This window comes from Microchirus variegatus (genome assembly GCF_963457635.1).
Source record: "Microchirus variegatus genome assembly, chromosome: 9".
NCBI lineage: Eukaryota > Metazoa > Chordata > Actinopteri > Pleuronectiformes > Soleidae > Microchirus > Microchirus variegatus.
In genome coordinates this window covers 24672952-24696523 of record NC_139810.1, presented here as the reverse complement: position 1 = coordinate 24696523, position 23572 = coordinate 24672952, and the positions used below count along the sequence as shown (strand labels likewise).

The window sequence follows — 23572 nt, the reverse complement described above, 5'->3', positions numbered from 1 at the left end:
AATGATATTTTCTAAGCTCATGACTGAAACCGCGGCCTCACTCATGAACATCAAACAAAAAAATACTGTGCAACGCGAAACACATGACAGTGTAAATAAAGCCTGTTGTAACATTCAAAAAAAAGTATGACCACATCTAACAAAAGCCTGACTGCACACTCTGAGGCCATGCTAAAGAACTGTGATGTTGCCCAATAATAAACTCTATATACAATATTGTACGTCTTTCTACGTGTAGAAAAACTGTTTCCTTGGAAAGTTTCAATGCTGAGCTTTGGAGCTCCAATTCTGAACAAATAGATCTCTGAAAACTCAGACTGGCAAGTTGCAAGAAACGTAATTGCTAATACACTCTATGTAGCTACCCTATTGTTTCAGGCAAGTGAACAGCTTCTTTGCTGATTGCATATAAACATACATAAAATGAATGTGGTTAACACAGTAAAAAAAGAAAAAAAAGAATAAGTATTCAGAGGATTGTTAGATGGCCTCTTGTTTTGTAATGGTGGGCTGAGGGATTGAGGTTGGCTGCTTCGGCGCTGTGGCTATGACCCCCTGAGTCATTTTGTAATGTTCTGAGCTGGAGGCAGTAGGTGGAGACGGGATTGGGGTTTCAGGAGTGGCTAAAAAAGTAGAACACAAAGAAACAGGAGTGCGTGAGATGCAGAAACTGCAGCATAAGCAGGTGTGTGTGTTCTCCATTCTGTGGTAAAAAAAAAACATGTATTGGAGCAAAAGGAATAAGCATTTTTGTGAAATTTCTCAGAGCATTAACCAGAATAACAGAAGTTCTCTTTGACAAAATAATCCAGATTAGTTTCCATGAAGAATTCAGAGGATTATTTTGCCAAGCCTGTTTTCCCTTCCATCTACCTGACTAGACTGCACAATATGGACTTTGGTGAGGGAAATGTGATGAAATATTACACATTTAAGATGGATCCTTATGCCGATGATCACACTGATAATATGCGGTATTTGTAAATCAAGAAGCTAAACTTTAAGTCAAAGATGGACACCGACTCTTTGATGCCACAACATTGTTCAATGTATTTTGTACTTACAAATTTGACCATTATGGATCGGTGTTGGCATGTTGCTTGTTACTATAACATTGCTGCTGAGATGCTCCTGAACCAGGTGAGGGTGGAGAGAGTGAGGTGCATGTGGAGCTTCACTGGCAGAACCTAAGACACAAAACACACAAATATGCCGTCACTCATGTTACTTAAACATATCCGACTGCTCGACGAACAGTGCCACAGAGTCTCATAATTGTCCGTAAAAGATTTTTCAGGAATCACGTTCGTCCTGATGTTGGTTGAAAATTATTCGTAAAGAGCGCACCTCCGAGAAGCATTTCCTGAAGCAGGTTGTCGATCTTGGCCATGCCGAAGAGTTTGACAAACTGGATCTGTTCAATCATTTGCCAGGTGATGCTCTGCAGGGTCGGCAGCAGCAGGAGCAGCTCGCCGAAGCGGCCTCTGGAGTCATACTGCCTGTCGTTGATGTAGTCCTCCAGACTCACTTGGACCTGGTATCGCATCCGCTTGATTTTTCCAGGGTCGCTCAGACCTTTGGCATCTGTGGGCAAATAAAAGCAGGGGTGTTTACAAAAAGAGGTCTGTTAATGAGTTGTTAGCCTTTAATCTGTATACAGTGTCCAGATTTTTTTTTTTTTTGGCTTGAAGCGTCTCTTTCACAATCCAAAGGATTAGTCAGTGGCAGTACCTGGGTCAAAGAAAACGATGGCTTTTAGGCAGGCATATTCATTATCATCTATCTGGAGCTCCTGGAAGGGGAGCACCAGTTCATCCAGGATCCTCACCGATACCCTGCCCACCTCCAGCTCTGGACAGTTTTTGGGAATGATATGGTCATTTCCTGCAAGAAAATCATAAAAACACATTAAGATTTTTACCCGGACGATTATTGATAATGTAAATGTACGTGTGTATGCGTGTTATTATTTTTTTTTTTACCTAATAAGAGGATGTCTTTATAAAGCATGGACCTTTTTGCAACACCGAGCAGGAGATGTTCTCCAGCATGAGCTCGCAGCAGCGCCACCTGAAACACCATGCAGTAACACACACAACATCACACAACTGAATGGATCCGTGCCTGATGGACACAGACACTGGCCTGCTCTACGATATAACATCAGCAAATCAGTTACCAAGGCCCGGTGATCACAATGTTAATGATTCAGCTTTTTTTTTAGTTTCCCAAGTAGGCATATAACTTTAAAACAAGCTCATCATATTCTAACTCAGGATTAAAATTCATTAACCACTGTGGTTGAAAAGACTTCAGGTGATGAAAAAGAAAGAATCTGTAGATGATTGAGATCTGTATCTTTGGTCTCACATCTTTCAGGAAAGAATATATTCAGTGAGCCTCTGCCGATGAGCTCCTGAAGCCCACGCCATGGTTTTTTCAGTGGGCTGGTTGATGAGTGACCAGAGTGTCTATACTACTATGTACACTGTGTTTGTGTGTGTATGAGGCTTACCTGGTCATCTAGGGGCAGGTCAGAGAAGGCTGGGATATACTTGGCCCACTCCACCAAGACCAGCAGCTGCTGTTTCATGGACTCGCACACATCCGTGATGGCGGCGATCTTTTTGGTCCTTATGTCGCCGTTCAGTATGGGAGCAGGGGAGGTGATCTGCGCGAGGCAAAAGCAGATACGCGAAATGACTCGATGTCTTCTTAATGGCGGCAAATATCAGTTATGGGGTGGGTGGGTGTTATAGTGGATTTTAGTACCTGTCTTGACAACATGTCTGCCTGGATTAGTGCATTGATGGACGGTAAACTGCTGTCTTCATAGCTGGACCTCCTAGTGCTGATTCTGTCTCTTTCGTTCTGCACGGCTGAAAACAAACAAACAAACACTGATTTGTAGTCAGTTGGTACATGCAATAGAGAAATTTAGGTATCATTTTAAATGTGTAAGAGGAGAAGTGATAAAATTCCCATTAGTTTCTTTGTTTGACAAAATTGGACACCGAAGCCATCTACAAGAAAAATACGTCTGCCAAGGTTGTCATGTTTATCAGTATATGGCTATTATTGCTTGGAAATGTTTGCTCAGCATAAGCTGGTCGGAGACTTCAGCGCTTAGCCGAGTGAACATTAACGAAGTGCTTCTCCAACTGGGTGTTGCAACACATTCACGCGAGCCAGTAGACACAGCTCACACTGTGGCCGTGATTTGCTGAATGAAAGACATAAAAGTATGTAATAAAAAGGACTTTAAAAAAAAAAATGTTTTATACCTTCTTTCTTCATGCCAGCTCTGAAGCATTTCTTCAGTCGGCAGTATCTGCATTGGTTTCGCTTGTCTTTGTCCACAATGCATTGTCTGTTGAACCTGAAAATCAATGGAATGAGTTTGAAGTGAATCCCTTAGTACTGCAGGGATTGATTGACTGATTATTTGGTGCTTTTCTTTATCAGATATGGTTGTAAACTGCACAACGATGGATTTTGTACTTTTAAATGGCTGTGGGAAATCATTACAAGCACATTTCCACTATTTTCTACTATTTTCTGGCTATGTGTTCTCATTGATTATGCAACAAAAAGTGATTAAAAGATGTCAGTTTCAATTATTAATTTAAAATCTTACAGCCACATAATGTTTTTGCTTTGGTACGGTGTGAATTGTAACCCTTTGCTTCACAGATGATGAAAACATCCGTGTATTTCTCTTCACTCGGTCACAGATCTGTCCTCACCTGCAAGAGTACATGTGGTTTTTGCGGACGCTGCGTCTGAAGAAGCCTTTGCAGCCGTCACAGCTGGAGGCCCCGTAGTGTTTGCCGGTGGCTCGGTCTCCACATATGGCACACAGGCTGCCCGCTGCCAGGTGGCCTGCAGCGTTCATGTTGGCACTCTCTGCTGGTGAGGAGTCTGATGCAAGGGAGAGAGGAGGGAAACAGACATCGAATCAGTTTGAGGCAAGTTGAGATCTGGTTTTTATACAAGGAAATCATGAGAAAGCCATCAAGAAATATGTTTGATGATATCAGAGGGTGTAAAGTAGTTTCTACTTATCAGGTTGGTTTAATTTAATAAGGCGTGAATGGCGGGACTGAATAGAGTGATAAGCTCCAGTGACAGCTGATCAAAACCAGTCTTTATGAGAACCTGCCTGAGTAGCTCAGACAGAGTGAACAACAGAATAAGTAACGCAGCCTTGATTAGCTCTGAAAAGCAATCACTGGAGACAGTTTTCTCTTTAGTCACATTTTCAGAGTCAATCAGTCACAGAGTGCGTCGTGACGGATGCTACAGACTAAAAAGAAAATGTCAAATGATGAGTCATGGAAGGACACTGTTGTTGTTCATCCAGAGCAGAAAAAATTGTGAAAAAGTGATGGTAAAGTTGAGCGATGAGGTAGTTTAACAAAGGTCCCTCTCAGGCTGCCTGTGTTAGTCTCAATGGGAATCTCAGAATCAGGATCAGAGCCAGGCGTCATGGGAGACTGGATATAAAAATATGTTGGTGTCATTATAAGCACATCTCAAAAAAAAAAAAAAAAAAAAAAAAAAGGAAACCAAATTTTCTTCACTTCAGGATTGTGGGAACAGACCGTTTGTAACAGGAGAACTATGACCATGACACTCACACTGCTGCTTCATCACAGAATAAATAACACTTTAGTCAATCTGACACCACGTCGCTCTACAAACTGAAAACAGGGTACAATGGCTTTGACCAAATGACCTAAGTGCACTGAGAGCACAGTCTCATAAATCAAAATCTCTTAATGTTTCACCATCGCACACAGAGGCGTTCAAAGTAGATCCCTGCACAGGATCTCCCCTCATCTGAGCAGGAGCACATGGACACATGACCCCCTTTTTATCATTTCATGGACAGTGTCCCCTCTGTCCTGTCCTGTCCTGTCACGATCCAAAGTTTTAAATCAGCAATCTGGTCAGAGTTCAGCTCTGTGACTCACCTGTGCCCAAGGGGAGCACTTGCATGTTTTCGAACTCAAGCGTGGTGTAGGCTGGGTCCAGAGCCTCGCTGTAGTCTGCCATGTCCATGTCTGCCAGTGCTTTGGACAAACAAATTCTCAACTACCTGACAGTGGGACAGAAAGACTTGTCCAAGAAACTAATGTGTGTGTGTCCCCCCCCCCGTCACCCTCACCCCCTCCTCCTCCTCCTCCTCCTTCCCACACCCCCACACACCTATCCTAATCCCTCATACACCCCTCCTTCTTTTAGGGCCTAGCCCCGCCCACTGTCATAGGTAGCTCCCTGGCCCAGTGGAGTGAGAGGGGGGGGGGGGGGGGGGGGGCACACTGGTGTCAGAGAGGAGACCTGTGACTGACAGCAGAGCTCGCCTCCTTCTTCTCCTCCTGCCCTCTCGTGCCGCTAACCAGCCAGAGGAGAGGTGGAGTGTCTCTGTGGTTGATGGTTAACTATAGTCCCTTTAGAGGCGAATCACAGGGTTGTTGTTTTTTTCTCTCTCTCTTTGGTAGAAGAGATAGCGCAAATTTGATACCATCCACCTCTTCTCGGTTCTCAGTCAATAATGGGTAAACAATTTCTCCATGTGAGAGAGCATGCGAGGTCGATCCACGAGCCAAATCACTCTTCCACCACCTGAAACCAGCCGAGGACCCGTCCCGTCCCGCGAACGTGCTGAAATCACACGCGAGCATGTTTTCGTTATAAAGCAACTAAGAACAAACAAAAGTGCAGCTCGGATTTACTCTGTGTCTGCATGAAGGCCTCGTCGATAACGTACTTTTTACAACTGGTTTATGTGACAATAATCACACGCCTACAGAAGAAGAAGAAGAAGACACAGAGAAAGAGACAAAAGCCATGTTCTGACAACTGCAGCTCAACTATTCAGATTACTCTGATAATAAAGAGAGACAGTTTGTTTTAAGGGCGCAAACTCCTCTACACTCTTAGAAACAAAAGTGCTAAGTAGAACCATATAAGGTTCTTCGGCTTGTCCTCATAGGAGAAAACTTTTTGGCTCCAGGTAGAACCTTTTCAAAAATGTTCCACCAAGAACCCTTTAAAACCCTTTATTCAGGAAAGGGGTTTTAAAGGGTTCTCTGGATCAAATGGTTCTTACTGGAACCATTAGTGTTACCAAGAACCCTTGAAAAACCCTTTCTTCTGGAAAGGGTTTTTCAGAAACAAATGGTTCCAGGAAGAACCTCAGCCTTTGTAGAAGAACCCTTTTGGAACCCTTATTTCTAAGAGTGTAGAGTCGGGTGGTTGAATATCCTCTGAATCCCTCTCCTGTTTGTACATTTTCTAAGTTGAAATTGGGAAGTTGTCTGATGATTTCTGTAAGTGGGTTCATCTGACTGTGCAGTTTTCTAAGTGTTTAGACAAACAGTTGTGATCAATCTGCTAACTGACACTGACCCGCAGGTTACTGCAGGTTAATACACAAGAACATTGTAGAAAATCATCAAGTTATATGCATGCTATTGCTTTGCAACTACAATATGAAGGGGGAAAACTGAATAAAAGCAAATATCTACATCCCCACAGTAACAGTATCCCCCATCAGCTCGTAATACACTGATACACAATTAAGGAATTAACGCCACATGTTGATTCTGTAATGTAGCTTTTATAATAATGTAGTAATAAGTAAGTAAGTATAATATAGATGCATACATTGAAATTAGATAAATGAGGCATTTGGGAGAAGGCAGCTAAAAAGATAAATAAATAAATAAATGATTATTGTACGATAAAACATGACAATGGTAACGTAAGTTGGATTCAAACTGATGTTAAAGAAGAGCCTGCTTTCTTTTTCATACGTTATACCGTTAAAGCCTGTCATCAGGTTTGTGCACTGTAATTACTTATTATTTATTTAGAGTTATTTATTGTACCATCTACACATATTAAAATTAAAATGCTACATAAGTACAAACATGAAATGCAGTGTTTAAAACCTAACAATAATAATATTTTAGCATTAAAATTATAATTTTGGTTGAAGAGCTTCTACATACTGGTTTATTAACCATTACAGAAACATAACAACTCTTTTTTTAGTTTTGTTTAAAAAGTAAAAAACATTTTTTTTGGAACTTTCCTTTAGGTTTTTCATGTTCCATTTAATGTAGTGGACTTAGTATAATATAACTATAAAGTAGCAGAAAATAGAAATATTCAAGCAAAATGAGTGCAGTAAGAGCAGCACATTTAATTAAATATATTGATTTACTTATGAGTTTGAGTAAAGAACATATTTTCTCCTATAAAAGTGAGACATATACACTAAATCATTGGTTCTCAAAGTGCGGCCCGGGGGCCAATGGCGGCCCGCAGAAACATTTCTGGCGGCCCGCAATGAATTACAGTTGATAGTTTTAATCCTGGAGCTACTAAGTATTGTTAAATGTTTATTGGACATTACTGGATACAGACCAATAAGTGTAAACAAAAATACTGGGTATTTACCTGGTTTCTATATGGTGAATTTTAGTGTATTATTATAGGGTTATAAACTGGTAATAAGCAGGTAGCTACAGCCCCCAATTACTAGCTATTTACCCAGTAAATATATGGTAACAGAAATGTGTTACTTAGTATTAACCTGTAATTAGAAGGTAAGAACAATGGTCAAAATACTGCGTAATTACCCAGTAAATTATGAAGCGTTATTATACTAATGCTTAAATTCCATTATATTAACGCTTATACTACTTAACGCTAAACTGTAGAACTGCAATCTGGTCATTAAAATTATTACAAATTGGATTTCTGTTTTTTTTCCTTTGGCGGCCCTCAGTCCAATGTTGGGTTCCTAAATTGGCCCTCAGGTATCAAAACTTTGAGAACCCCTGCACTAAATATAATAAATTTAATATATATAATAATAATAATATATATAATATATATATATAAGTAGTTACCCCTTGTGCCTCACTAACTGGGCTTAAAATAATGACTTTCCCACTACAACAGCAAAGTGTGACGAATCTCGAACTGACAATGAGATGCTTTTATATTTCCTCACATATAACTTCAGAGCACATGTGATCTCAGTCGATGGTCACACTGTAACTCTGTGGTCCACCATCCTGCGTTTGTTTTCATCAAAGAAATGACCTGCTTGCGCAAAAAGTGTCCACCTCCTACACGCAACACGGCAAACAGTAGTCTTGTATTTGAAGAGAAAGTGTCAGTACATAAGAACAGGTCAACGATCCCAAGTTCAGCCAGAGCTGAAAAGCAGTAAAGCCCATGCAGGCGAGCTTGTTAACCATACACTCAAATTATACTACGGACTCGTAAAATTATTTTCTTTTCGGCGAGCAAACAACCGTAACATTCCACTAGGCTCCTGTGCACGATTCAGAGATGATCTGTTCAGTGATTAAATGACGACAAAATTCACACAGTTGTCGCACAGAAAGGGAAATTGGAGGAGATGTGATTAAAGATGTGATTAAAACCCATAGAAACTCTTCTTTACAGAGCGGCAGTCGCGGTCACATGTTTAGATTCATTGATCTTCCGCTCTGAGTAAATGCAGCTGGGGTTCTTAAAAGGCCTGATTAACTCAGTATAAACGACTACGACCGTGATCAAAAAATGATTAGCAGCCTTCCCCGCGATTATTCTGCATCAAACGTGGCTCGGTCAGAGCGTGTTCTTTTTCGCTTGTGTGTACAGAGGTCAAGCATTACGACATTTCTTCATGTTCGATCTGCTTGTCTGCAGTGCCCATATTTGCTCAAGAAGTGTGCTGATTATTTCAAAGCAGCGAGCGAGTGATCAGAGGGGGGGAGGAGACCCGAGGATGAGGGAATAACTGTGCAGCCATTGACTCACTCACAGCAAATCTTATCTGGGCCGTCATTAAAGTCCTTTTACAGCTGCAGCCATCTTGAATTTCTGCGAACTCCTCAAGGAACAGTCATATACAGGGACAATAAAGCATAATCTGTAAAAGTTATAGATGCCTTAATCACGGACTGACAAACTGTTCTGATGTGGTAGATAGAGCTGCTAAGTTTGAAATCCTCCTTTTAACGTTGAAGTGGGGGGGGGGGGGGTGCACAGGATGGATTGACACGTGCAGGAAGCTCCAACGCTGCAGGAGCACATGTTCATCATTGTCACATTTGAATGGAGTCACTATTTTTAAGGCTATAAAGGTTTAAGGTGTTCATGCAGCAAATTATTTTTCAAATTAAACTCAAATATACAAATCTAGTTCGGAAAATCTGAAGTTCTTCCCCAAACCCCCAGCAGTGCATTTCAAGATGGCTGCCGCTCATGTCGGTCAGATTACTTTTTTATTGCACTTCTGTATTCTTGGTTTCACATAAAACTCCTGACGATTTTTATGTGCGGACGTGTTGCTACGCTTACCGTTTGTATCTGTTTATAAATTTGCTTATACTCGGGAAGAGCAAGAACAATAAAGGCTTTCCTGTCAGTGTTCATGTTCATGTTCTCTCGACTGGAACACGGTCAGCTCAGCAGGTCTGTGCAGACAGGCACGGTCAACAGAGGACGAATTCTACCTCAGTCAGTGTCAGCATTATTTACCATAAACCAAGGCTATTCAACTTAAGGCCCAGGGGGCCAGAACCGGCCCTTCAAGCGATTTGGACCGGCCCGAGGCCCATTAACCCATAAATAATGAATGTATTATTAAAAAAAGCCAATAAAACCGTACATCTTCGCCTATTTCTAGCACTTTGTGACACTTTGCGTCCCTTCTTGGCAAACACTAGTACAGCTGTAATTGTAGGCAGCCTATGTATGTACCAGAATACTGTGCCATTTGCTTCATGTGTGTCAACTTTTAATTTTTTACACTAAGAGCCAACTTTAGCAGTTATACCTGAATATTATTGGTACTGTTACTTATATTTCTGCAAAAAATAGCCTATTGTGGCCATTGCACCTTAATGTTGTTGATATTGTTACCTCTAATTTTCTAAGTTATACCCAAATGTTGGTGCTACTGTAACTGTAACCTTTTTGCACGATACGCAAATTGTATTGTACCCGAATGTTGGTGGTTTTGTCATTTTCCTTTTTTTTGCACAAAACTAGCAGCCATTTCAATAAATAAGTGCAAAATAATTTATAACATTTTGAATCTATTTGTACCCATTTAATGTACATGTATGCAACACGAAACAGTAGTACAGGGGTTGACCAGTACACTGGCTGGACAGCCTCCAGAAAAAATGAAGGGTTAGGGTTAGGGTTAGATGAAAGCAATCGCATTTGAGTATTAGGTACTTCACAGCCTCGCACCTCCCCCGTTGATGAAATCTGTTAAACATAAAAACAGCAATCCACAAAGGACTATACACGACTAGAGGTGATATATATAGTTATACACCACAAAACCTTTGGTAATATCTAACAGAATATAACTCTTTTAAAACCCAACTGAAAAACTAGCGCTAGGGTCGAATCAGGACTGTACTCGTCTTTAATACTGTAGTAATGACCTGTACGGGTGTGTACATAAATGTACTGTATGGGTGTGTGTATAAATGAACCAAACTGCCACTGTGTTTTTGTGTTCGTGGGTTTTTTTTTTTTTTTACCTTTGCCTCCGTTAACATCTTTGGGGACAACAGATAGGAACTGTAGCCTTTGGCTATAATTTGGTGTGTTTATTTTCTTGAAATTTGAAATGCTAGCAAATGGCATAAACCTCTGCGAGTGCGTTACGCGTGCCGACACTATGGCCGTCAGCTTACGGTATTATACAGCGACTAGACAATGCAGGAGCACATAATATGTATAAAAAAGTGGATTTTGGGTCATATAAACCCATAAATACTACATATTGTCCCTTTAAAGAAATATCTGCTGTAAACGTCTATGCTTGAGCATTACATACACGTTGCACGAGTTAAACTCATTGACAGCTCGCTAATATATAAGACCAGCTTTTAGTCTCTACACTTCATTACAAATTCCAATGATCACAACATTTGACACACAGAAAAAAACAACAGAGCTGGACTTTTGCACAGTACTGTATATTGGCCATATTTTGAGAATTGCTCTCTTGTAATTCATTCATTCATCTTCTACAGTTTTGTCCTCCACATGAGGCGGCGCTGGTGCCAATCCCAGCTGACATAGGGCAAAAGGTATAGGGTACACCGTAGACAGGACGTCAGTCCATCACAGGGCAACATAAAGGCAAACAACCATCCACTTTGACAACTACTGTGAGTTTAGAGCACATGTCAAACTCAAGGCCCGGATGCAGTGACAGCATCCCACCACTAGTTTGCAGTGAATCATTGTTTAATGCGACGAATGAAATTGAGATTGAAACATCCACAAATGATGCCAAAATGTCCAGGCAGAGAAAGATCAATGCAGATGGAAGGCCGTTTCAAGAAAGATGGGAAGGCGAATACATGTTTGTGCTTCAAGGAGAAAAACCGGTATGTCTTTTGTGTTATGAGGCGGCGTCGGTCGTCAAAGAGTACAATCTACGTCGACATTTTGACACCAAACAAGGAGCCAAGTGTGCCAAAGTTACACTTTAAGAAAAACAACAAATTGTCAAAGAATTAAAAGGCAAACTGTGATCATAACAGAACGTGTTCACAAAAGCCATAACCAAAAAACGATGTGGCAGTGAAAGCTACATAGCTTTATTATGGTTGAAGAAATCACCCGTGCTTCAAAGTCTTTTTCTGAGGGTGCGTTTCATTTAGTTGCATTTATGTCTTATAATGACATCTGGCCCTTTGAGGGCAACCATTATGCTGATGTGGCCCTCAGTGAACATGGGTTTGACACCCCTGGTTTAGAGTTTTGATTTGGGGATTAAGTTTTGCTTAATCCCCAAAATCTGCATGTTTTTGGACTGTGGGAGGACACTGGAGAACCCACGCACACCTGGGGAGAACATGCAAACTCAAAAAGTCATTATAAGGAAACGTATGATTCTGAAAATAGGTCAACCAGCTACAAGATGAATATCTACAATAAACAAATCAAAAGGTGCAAATCTGTATGCATAATCATTCAAGGAGTGAGGACAATACACATCTCATAAACGTCACACAAATGTGCTCCCTCTTCATTTTACCAGCATTGTAGCCCGTGTCCTGTCATGTGATGCTAGCTTTAAACAGCATACAAGGAAACAATGCTCTTTTGTAAACGCGGCGTTGAACGGTCTAAATATAGCACAACATCATTTTTTATGGTTGTAGTAAACATTTGCAAATAACCAGAGACGATCGCTGTTACACCTGAGGAACTATGGGAACTAAAGTAGCCTTGACACTGCGAATAAAGCACATTTTCCTTAAAAGATCCACTGTGGAACATTCAGTTTGTTATCAAAAATTGAATGTACAAGCCATACGTATGTTTGTATAAGTCACATGTGTCAAACTCAAGGCCCGGGGGCCAGATGTGGCCCACCACCTCATTTTATGTGGCCCCGCGAGTGATTAATTGGTCTAAAAAATCTGTGTTAAAATAGGTCTATGCTGCTTTAAGGCGTGTGTTGACCATAAACTACAGGACCCACAATGCACGGCGATTGTGTTACCCGCAAAGTGACGGCCTCCCGCCACTAGATCACAGTGTATCATTGTATATGTATCATGCAACAAGTGAAATTGAATAAGTAATAAATACAGAAAGTTATTTAGCAATATGTTACAGAGTAGTTAGGTTTATTTTACATTATATTTGGTTACATTTATTCTGTACGACAGTTACATCCGGCCCTTTGAGGGTAACCATTATGTTGATGTGGCCCTCTTACACCCCTGGTATAAGTGTATAATTACTTCAAAAATAAAAAAAAAAGTCACTTTAAAATGTACACTTTTATGTATACTTTACTTTGGGGCGAGGGTTGTTTTTGGTCACTACCAAACTACAATATGTATTATTTATGTAAATATTAATATCAGTATTAAGGAGGAGGTTGTGTATGTAGCCAAGGTCAAAATTCACTCAAAAGTTTTGAAAAAAAACGAAAAAAAATGGCTTAATTTAGATTTAGAAAGGCATTAGTAATATCTAGATACATTTCACTTAACTTCATTCACCAGTGATTTTTTCTAAATCTCTCTGCAGTATATCTAATGTGTGTCTTCTTTTTTCATTCTGTGAAAGTGTCATGTGAACGTTGTTTTGCGACACACAACAAGGTCTCATATTTACATTTATAAAGCACAGCACAGTGATAACACCGTTTAACACGTATCAAATAGAGCGCGAGGGCTGCCATGCGGAAATATGATGGGCCAGAGAGAGTTGCTGTCTTATAATCAGTCACCCAAACTCCTGCCCCGGGGCTAAAAGTCAAAGGATCGCTGAGACCTGATGTAATACGTGTGTGATTCTCCCCTTTGAAACTTCAAACTCCAGTTTGTGAACAAAGTCCTGTCTATCTTCTGAATAGGAATCTCCGACCACTGACCAAACTCCATTTGCAACCACTGCCTATTTGTACCTTCTCCTCAATGAGTACATTTCATTTCCCCAAGTCTGATCTCAAAGGCACGCAGCAGGGTTAGCCACGTAGTAAAGTCAAAAGGAAAAAAAAAGCAGGAGCCGGCAGCTGGAAGGAAAAAGACGATCAGTGTGGCCTGGAAGAGTTATTAAGATGTGGAATATACACTGTTCCGGGGATCTATTTTGTTTCTTTGTGAGAAAAGCCACACCGCTGGGGGGAAATGTGAGTGTTTGTGAGGCACATCCAGGAGCGTGTTGATGTTGATAAGAGTAAAACAGAAGGAGACAATGTGCTGGCTGCAGCAGAAAAAAAAGCTGCTGCTGCTCTGCTCTCCCGCAGTAGATGGAGGAGATAGGTGAGTAGAGTGTCATGGCAAAGACCTTGTCAACAGATAACTATCTGCAAATAACACAGCTTATGCAAGCCCCTGTGGATGAGCAGGGGGAATATCATATTTTCTGTGCCACAGGGATAATATCATGTATTCTACTTTCATAATCTATGAGGATGAAGAACGATTTTTTTGTTTTGTTTGTTTTTGGAAGATCAAATGATCCTTTTTTTATGAAAATGATTCACTAATGGTGTAATGTTTGCTGTTGAGCCCGGTATAACAAACTGTACTGAAATTGTTTTGTTTTTTGCGTTAAGAAGTTAAGAATGGAAACTACCTTAACAACACAGCTTGATTAAATGACTTATTTTAACGTTTTTCCTGTCAAATAATGGCTCTCTTAGCCACCGCAGAAGCTAATTTGGCCTCTAAGGCCTACACACAGTGAACCGTGTTCCAGGTAATTCACGCTAGAGATACAGTTATGAGCTTTTTGTGTTAATATGACTGATGCACATGTATTGTCTGGTTGGTTTCGAGAAACCGCCGTGCCTTTTTCGTTTGTGTTTAGCCGCATATAGCCTCACAGATTTAACTCATTTGTAAAGATGCCACGGGTTAATGTCAGATCTTTTTCTCCTGAAACAACGATTCTCACCTGTGATGACTGTTTGGGCTAGTGTGTCTATTTAGTTGTGATACTAGAGGTTTATAAAATGTAAACAAATATCTTTCAGCAAATAAATGCTGTGGTATGTAGTCAGTAAAGGACATTTTCTTTGACTTTTTACAAACGTAGTTTGAATTATTTTGTAACCGTGCGCTTGGTCTGTGATTCCGTATTGAAAATGCAATTCTCCTTGCAAAGTCTACAACTCCGTGGTTCTCACGGCACGCTTAAAAACGTGTTTTCGCAGTTAGGGTTCTGTTGTTTTAGGTTGAAAGCAACTTTATTTCGCAAAAAACCTTCTCCATCACACGTCCAGAGCGACCCGAAAGCGCAGCCTCTGTGCACCAAATAAGTAAACAATTGCATCAATAAACACAGAGACCATTGCGAGACGTAAATCAATCACAGCACATGATAAGGGACGGCAATCATTAACTCTGTTTTTGCTGAGAATTCATTTTGCCGATCGCCTCCGTCAGCACCTCTGCTCTGAGCACGTTTAATCTCTCTGATATACTCTATAGGTGCTGCAGTCACCAGTAATAACATAGTAACCTAAATGTTTGAATCAATGTGACCTGTGTGACACCAAAAACACACATACAACAAGAGAGAGGAATTCAAAATTCTCCATTTGTGATTCGTTACCAATCGTCTACCGTCCTGTACTGTAAATAACAGCCTGTTGCTGGCGTCATGATGAATTTTCAGCCTTTCACCACATCATTACGTGCCTCTCTCTCTCCTCCTGGTCTGACACTGCTGCAACAGAACACTATCTTCTGCACAAACTAATTTTCTTATAACTATGGTAAAAAAAGTCTCAGGACTTTTCTTTGTTCATATTCATGTCTGTCAAGTTCAAATTTTGTGATCATCTGCATTTGGATTATGTGACTGAAAGGCGGTCTTCTATATGAGCAACCTTTTTCACAGCAGACATTTTCAAAACAATAGCTTCTAATAAATAATAAATTAAAGGTGCATTATGTAATAAATCTAAAGCAACTGGCCATAAAATCCTCCTAATATGTCACAGAGACTCAGGAATAATGTTCATATAACAAACTGAACTCACCAACAACAACAGTACAGCCAAAATATTTGCATTAAAAAAAAATATTTTGCAGACTGCAAATCATGTTTATGTTTTGAGATCATGTTTTGGCATGTGGCGCCACCTACCGCCGTCTACCAATCATTGCAATCAGTAGAGTCTCAGCTGCCGAACAACCAAGGGTTGCCAGAAAACAAAACCTAAAAGACCTCGGTATTTTTAATTTGAATGTAGTAACCGTTTTTGGCCACATTCTTACATATGGCGCCTTTAAGTGTAAGAGTAGGTCACACTAAATACTTGACTCTTTAATCTGTGGAAGCTGTTTTTCTAAACTACACATACAGGTACATGTTTCCCAGATTTTTGGGATGTGCCCCAATAAAGTGATTGAGATGATACTGTATGGTCATTATAGCATTACTAAAACAACAGCATCTAATGGAGGCTGAAGACCTTTGTACAGTACTGCAGTATATCGCTACCTACCAAAATACTTAATTTAAATGTGGTAGAAAAAGTATCACTTTTCACAGGGAAAAAAAAGGCAAAGGTATAATGCTTTGCACGTAATAATTCTATAAGTAAAGGAACTCCTACATGACCTCTTTTCAGTGACTTCAGACTAGCTTCTTCTTGATTTTAACTGCAGTATTTATGGTGCATTTACAGCATGCTTGAGAAGGAAATCATGTTTGCGCTCTGGTAACACCCTTGACTTATGAACAAAAAAGAGAAAGATACAATATAAAAATACTAAAATAAAATACTGTAAAGACATATCAAAAGTTTTACAATGCTAACACTTAAAAGTGTGAGCATCACACTACCACAGTATAGAAACATTTATCATTACATTCATTTTATGTCAGTTAAATGTTGTTTTATTTACCTGAATATGTACAGTTTTTGTAAAGTAGAAAATTAAGTGGTGTCAAATAGGTGTTGACATGCAGTATTTTAATAAAGTTAAAGGTGCATTATGTAATAAATCTAAAGCAACTGGCCATAAAATCCTCCTAATATGTCACAGAGACTCAGGAATAATGTTCATATAACAAACTGAACTCACCAACAACAACAGTACAGACAAAATATTTGCATTAAAAAAAATCTTTTGCAGACTGCAAATCATGTTTATGTTTTGAAATCATGTTTTGGCATGTGGCGCCACCTACAGCCGTCTACCAATCATTGCAATCAGTAGAGTCTCAGCTGCCGAGCAACCAAGGGTTGCCAGAAAACGAAACCTAAAAGACCTCGGTATTTTTAATTTGAATGTAGTAACCGTTTTTGGCCACATTCTTACATATGGCGCCTTTAAGTGTAAGAGTAGGTCACACTAAATACTTGACTCTTTAATCTGTGGAAGCTGTTTTTCTAAACTACACATACAGGTACATGTTTCCCAGATTTTTTGGATGTGCCCCAATAAAGTGATTGAGATGATACTGTATGGTCATTATAGCATTACTAAAACAACAGCATCTAATGGAGGCTGAAGACCTTTGTACAGTACTGCAGTATATCGCTACCTACCAAAATACTTAATTTAAATGTGGTAGAAAAAGTATCACTTTTCACAGGGGAAAAAAAAGGCAAAGGTATAATGCTTTGCACATAATAATTCTATAAGTAAAGGAACTCCTACATGACCTCTTTTCAGTGACTTCAGACTAGCTTCTTCTTGATTTTAACTGCAGTATTTATGGTGCATTTACAGCATGCTTGAGAAGGAAATCATGTTTGCGCTCTGGTAACACCCTTGACTTATGAACAAAAAAGAGAAAGATACAATATAAAAATACTAAAATAAAATACTGTAAAGACATATCAAAAGTTTTACAATGCTAACACTTAAAAGTGTGAGCATCACACTACCACAGTATAGAAACATTTAACATTACATTCATTTTATGTCAGTTAAATGTTATTTTATTTACCTGAATATGTACAGTTTTTGTAAAGTATAAAATTAAGTGGTGTCAAATAGGTGTTGACATGCAGTATTTTAATAAAGTTAAAGGTGCATTATGCAATAAATCTGGCCATAAAATCCTCCTAATATGTCACAGAGACTCAGGAATAATGTTCATATAACAAACTGAACTCACCAACAACAACAGTACAGCCAAAATGTTTGCATAAAAAAAATCTTTTGCGAACCGAAAATCATGTTTTGGCATGTGGCGCCACCTACCGCCGTCTACCAATCACTGCAGTCAGTAGAGTCTCAGCTGCCGAGCAACCACGGGTTGCCAGTTACGTCAGAAAACGAAACCTAAAAGACCTCGGTATTTTTAAATTGAATGAAGTAACTGCTTTTGGCCACATTCTTACATATGGCACCTTTAAACATTTATTATGGCTAAACAAATTTTCTCCATTCACATTTTTTATTATTCACATATATTTATTGTTAAAAGTTTAAAACATTCTCATCATTAAAGTCTATGATCTCTTTTCACATTTGATTATTATATGCATTACATTTTAGAAGTCTAATTAGGTTTTAGAGTAAAATCAGAATCTGGAACTTTAACAAGATGCCAAATATAGTATATTATGAAGTATGAAGATAAAATGAAAATATATATTTGATGTCTAATATGAATTCTACACATGAGTGATGACCTGTACCCGTCCTAGTAGAAACCTCACTGGTGCCTAGACTGGAAGTAAATGAAATCACTACTTACTACCACCATCATGTGGACACACAGTGTAGCAAATCCAGTCACTCAAGATATTGTAATCCAAAAAAAAACAAATAAACTATATGACCCTGGATTTTTCTCTCCGTGAGGCAAATTAAGTCAATAACTACAACGTTTTTTTCACAACACATTTCTTCAAATCACACAACATTCACATCAGCTCTGTGCTTCTTTTTTAGCCTCCAGCAACTTTACCCCCCCCAACAGCTCAGCTCTCTGTTGGAGGGAGTAACTCACTCTTCCAAAGACATTTCAATCGCTTTCTTTACCTGCGTCAGTGAAGCACAGCGTCCCATGCTGGCCGTACATCCCTGTGAAGGCCGAGCCCTGACAGTGAGCCGGCCAGCTGAGCGAAGAAGGCCCATGAGCCTCAGCGGCTCTCTCAGGCCCGGCCAGGCTGAGAGGAAGCTGGGCCACTGTTACTGGATGGTGCTCTTTGGCAGGGCCACTGGCCGAGCTGTAAGGGTCCACATTACCCAGGGATAATCCCCTAATGCGTGTCACAATGAGATTTGATTGGAACGCCTGAAAACGTGGATTAATAGTATCAAGTGAGCCGTGTGTGTATCCTCCAAACAGGCAGGCAGGCGGCGGACTGGCCTCTGTGAGGCATCCGAGAGGTCCATGTCATTTGACTAAATAACAGATATTATTTCACTAAAGATTAAATTACACTTCATTACATGAGCGGTTACTTCACCGGCACGACGTACGGTTTCTTTTCTACAGCACAAGCTTTTATATACAGTATATTCTGTGCAATTTAATGTAATTCTTTATTTTAATTCATATTCTTTTAGAATAGAAATCCTCATCCGTTGTTGTTCCTGTCTGAGCATCCTCTCTGCGTGTGTGTGTTGTTGTTGTATTTGTTTCTTTGTGGGGACAAAACAAAAATAAAAAATAAACCATAAGGAGTGAGGACATTTTGGCTTTTCGTGGGTTACTAACTGGTTTTAGGGTTAGGGTTAGAATTGGGTTTAGGTAAGTGTTATTTACCATTTCACCATGCATTTACATGTGATGGTTAAGTTTAGGGTAAGGGGCTGGAGAATGCATTATGTCTAGAATGCATTAAATACATTTGCGCACCTCACAGCAGTACACACATTTTGTGCAAAAAGCTTACTAACCTATCCTTGTGGGGACATTTTGTCTGGGCCCCACAACTTTAAAGGTTTTTTTTTAAGGGTTAAGACCTAGTTTTGGGGTTAGGGCTAAGGTTTAGAATTGGATTTCAGTTAAGGTTAGGATAAGGGTGTGATAATGTGTCCTCAATAAGATATAAAAACAAGATTTCATTTGCCATTATACAGAGTAAGTGACATTGTTGTGAAAGGGCATCAATACAATTTTAGGAAGTATTGAGATTATAAAGACTCCTCTCTTCCCAATTAATCTTACACAATATCCTAAACAATCTTGCTGAAGAGATGACAAGACCGTGTTCTGTTGCCGTTATTATGAATTGTAAACTTGTGTGCAGAGGAACCAGGCGTCCCTGTACACGCCGTCATCTCGCTCAGCTTCGTATGCAAACAGGTGTCTGTCGTGTTGGCTGTTGAACGGCTGTTGTCATGTTTACATTCACCCACAGGCTCTGCCAGCAGCACAGCCAGGGAGTTTATCCAGGCTGTGACCGTTGAGCAACTCTTCCCAACGGTAGTTTAAGGAGTTCTAAATAAAATAACCTAAAATATCTTTTGTAGATCTTTGATTAGCTATAAAAATGTATTCACGTTGTGTTTATTAGTGATAATAAAAAAAAAAAAACATAAGCATCCTGAGACAGCTGTGATCGGTTGGAGAATATGAGAAATCTGTGGAATTGGAAACATTTTCTTTCCACCAACAACACACACACACACACACACACACACACACAGGGATTTGCTGTTTGGACAAAGAGGCATAGTATAAACCGATGTAGGCCAAAAAGGAGCTTAGAGCGGGCTGCTGCCAAAGAATGCATTTGTAACACATTGTAAATGTCCTGGTTTTCTTGAGCGTATACTGTAAGCAAATATTCTCAGAAAATGTTCCTTAAACACAGTCAGACTTCATTTTCAAGGCAGAGGTGAGACATCCTCATGGACTAATATTTATACATATATGTATATATATCACTGAGGGAAACACAGTGGCTCATAGTGTTTTACCAGTTTTGGGACAATTCTGGAAACAAATTAGTCTTTTGATAGTTGACAGATTATGCATGATGGTGACACTGTTGGGATTTTGAAGGGGGAAAAAAAAGGTTAAACTTTATATTAAGGAACACGTATTCACCATTAAGTACGAGCTTACTAGGATATATAAGTAGCATACGAGCCCTTTATTAGTAAATATTAAGCACGTATTAACACCTTATAGATAATTCATGTCATAATGGAGGTACAATAAGGTGTTAATGTATGCTTAATAATTACTAATAAAGGTCTAGTACGCTATATGTTAGTAAGCACCTAGCTAATGGTGAATATGTGTTTCTTAATATAAAGTGTTTCTTTAAAATATATATATATATATAGTATTACCAGCATGCTGTCTTTAAAAAGTCAGATTAGTGCCAATCACTGCAGCTCAAAATGTTCTCTATTCTTACATGTGGGTCTGGAATGTTACAATCTTCGTTACAATCCTTTTGTGGTGCTGTTAATGGATAGTTTTCACTTTTGATAGATAACAGATTCCTCTTTGTGAGGACCCCAGCTGATGAATGTGATCAGTATATTTGCATCTCTTACTTTGCTGACCCTTCAAGGGAACAGGAGAGAATCCAACATGGAGGAAGCTAATGTTGCGTATTTGTAGTTTTATTTAACCTGCAAGACTTTGTGCCACAGATCTGTTTCTTTTTAAACAGAAAGGCTCAACAATGACTCTTTGCCATGCCCCTACCACTGTGTGTTCATTCAGCATAAAGGCTTCATATTAAGCTGATGTCACAAAAGCACAACTGGAGAATATTTAACAAATATAATGAGGAATATGGTCTTTTTTGTTGACTTTTTTGTGACTGTAGTGCAGGGGTGTCAAACTCATTTTCACTGTGGGGCACATCAGCATTATTGTTACCCTCAAAGAGCCAGATGTAACTGTCATACAGAATAAATGTAACTAAATGTAACCAACTAATATATGAAATATTGAAAAATAAATTTCTGTATTTATTACTTATTCAACTGCACGTCGATGCACGATGCATATACAATACTACACTGCGATCTAGTGGCGGTGCTGTCGCTTTGCGGGAAACACAATCACCATGCATTGTGGGAAATGTAGTTTATGGTCAACGCACGCCATAAAGCAGCATGGACCTATTTTAAAACAGATGTTTAAGACCAATTAATCACTCGCGAGCCACATAAAAAGACGTGTCGGGCCACATCTGGCCCCCGGGCCTTGAGTTTGACACGTGCTGTAGTTTGTCACACTTGCAGAAGGAAGCCTAATACTGATATGGCAGCATGTGTGCAGATTCATTTAGCTGTGATTAAACTTATGTGAAAATAAATGGGAACAGGGGATGGAAGGGGGAAAAAAAAGGTTGCTGAGCTGTGTCTTTAAAGCGGCAGCAGGCAGAATCAGAGGATAAATTGCTGAAGTTTGAGTTCCATCCACAGGTTATTAAAACACTTGTGTATTACATTCATAAATCTGTCATGACCTCCTGTTATGAGATGAACAAGGATAGATGAACTTGCTTTATGCACAGCATATGACCTCAGTTGACCTCCCCATCTCTGTAAACTCTCCCGCTGATAGTGACACACGTTTTATTGCATTTACTGTCCAACTGTCTTTTAGACTTTTTTTTTCTGTTTTTAGTTTTCTTGGCAGACCTGTATGCAGAGCAGGCACCGTGGGACAGCCAATGGGAGCGCTCGCTGTCTCCATGTCCTGCCTTGTGATTGGGTAAAACCCTCCTCTGACACGACAGATTTAGCCGTCAAACTGTAAACAGAGCCAAGAAGAGGAGCGGAAGTGTCCTCCTTCCTGAGATACCTTGATTTACATTATACTAAAAGGTTGTTATGGATTTATTGATCATTAAAAGCTAAAAAAAACAACTGTACCTTTAGAAATATATGCAGTAAAAGAGCCCCCATTACTGTATGGAAGCTTCAGGAAATACAAAGTTTCGTGGAAATGGGTTTGCATCCACATGCAAATCATCAGATGAACGACCACGGGAGTAAACACAAGAAAAAGAAGAATAAACACCAACTGTTTCATCAGTATGAGAGGTTTAACCTCACTCAGGACACAGCATCGTAAAAAGGGAGATCGATGGAGATTTCTGTGATCTTAAATCATTCAAAAACTCAACTGTGTGACCATGAGCCTGTAACCATGGCTAAAGGCAAAGCTTCATCAAAGTGCCATTGTAGCTTTGTAAGGTGTGTCTCACCGGGTCCATAATAAAAATACATCTGAAATCATTGCTACAACAACTTTCCAAAAAACCCTTGCTTCGATCAACAATCCAGCTCCAATAGTAATTTAAATGATCCTGTTCCCCAGACTCTCGCTGTCCTGACATCTCAAAAAAAAAACAACACCAACATCACCATCAGGCCCAGCTCCCATGGCCTGTTTTTAATAACCTCAAGACCCTGTGACACACCTCCTGGATTACAGCCGTGTGAAAAAGCCAGACACGAATGGCGATGATACCTCCACTGTAAATCCGACATGATCCAAGCAGAGCTCTGGAAGCAAATGGCTGCTGCACAAACCATCAAAAAAAAAAAAAGAAGAGGAAAAAGCAAGCAGCTGCCACACTCAGCCTCTTTTCCTTCTGACTGACTGAAAGCACTCGGCAAAGTCGCTAAAAACACAAAGTGTGTACTCACCAAATGGAAGTTCCATACTTGAACTGACTTGCGTGTTTACATTGACCATGTCGTCCTCTGCCTCCTCTCACGCATTTGTTTTAAATCCACTTTTTTCCCTTCCTCACCATAAGGTGTAAAATGTGGAAGTTTGGCGCAGGGTGCCGTGGTGTGAGAAGGGTGTTGTTGCAAGGTAAGGCCGGTGTTGCTGCTGTTATCTTATTGATTTTCCTAATCTGGGCAAATGTGGGTGGGGAGGTTAAACAGTAACTAGGCTCGTATGGACACCAATCTATATAGCGGCTGTAACTATGGCAACGTGATGATAGAAACTCAAATAGACGTAAAATGATTATGTGCTTTTCCCTTTTTCTCATCACCAAACAGTTGTTCCTCCAGATACAGACATGGGAGTGAATAAGAAGGAGAATTTATACAGAAAGGCGAGAGAAAGGAAGAGGGTG

At 39.8% G+C, this 23572-nt stretch overlaps 1 protein-coding gene across 2 annotated transcripts; it reads right to left on the bottom strand.

Annotated features, from left to right (window-relative positions):
* Nucleotides 1-480: 480 nt before the first annotated feature.
* Nucleotides 481-23214, bottom strand: hnf4a (hepatocyte nuclear factor 4, alpha; the record flags this gene model as incomplete). Of its 2 annotated transcripts, none has more annotated exons than XM_083895582.1 (10): nucleotides 23130-23214; nucleotides 3747-3921; nucleotides 3285-3379; nucleotides 2773-2879; nucleotides 2516-2671; nucleotides 1983-2070; nucleotides 1732-1884; nucleotides 1348-1584; nucleotides 1065-1187; nucleotides 481-623 (listed from the first exon to the last, which is right to left on the bottom strand). In XM_083895582.1, exons 1-10 carry the CDS (start codon nucleotides 23176-23178, stop codon nucleotides 481-483), a joined length of 1326 nt encoding a protein of 441 aa, XP_083751708.1. In that variant the 5' UTR covers nucleotides 23179-23214. The 2 variants fall into 2 exon arrangements, with proteins under 2 accessions (XP_083751708.1, XP_083751707.1); XM_083895581.1 differs by lacking the exon at nucleotides 23130-23214 and adding an exon at nucleotides 4977-5079.
* Nucleotides 23215-23572: the final 358 nt, after the last annotated feature.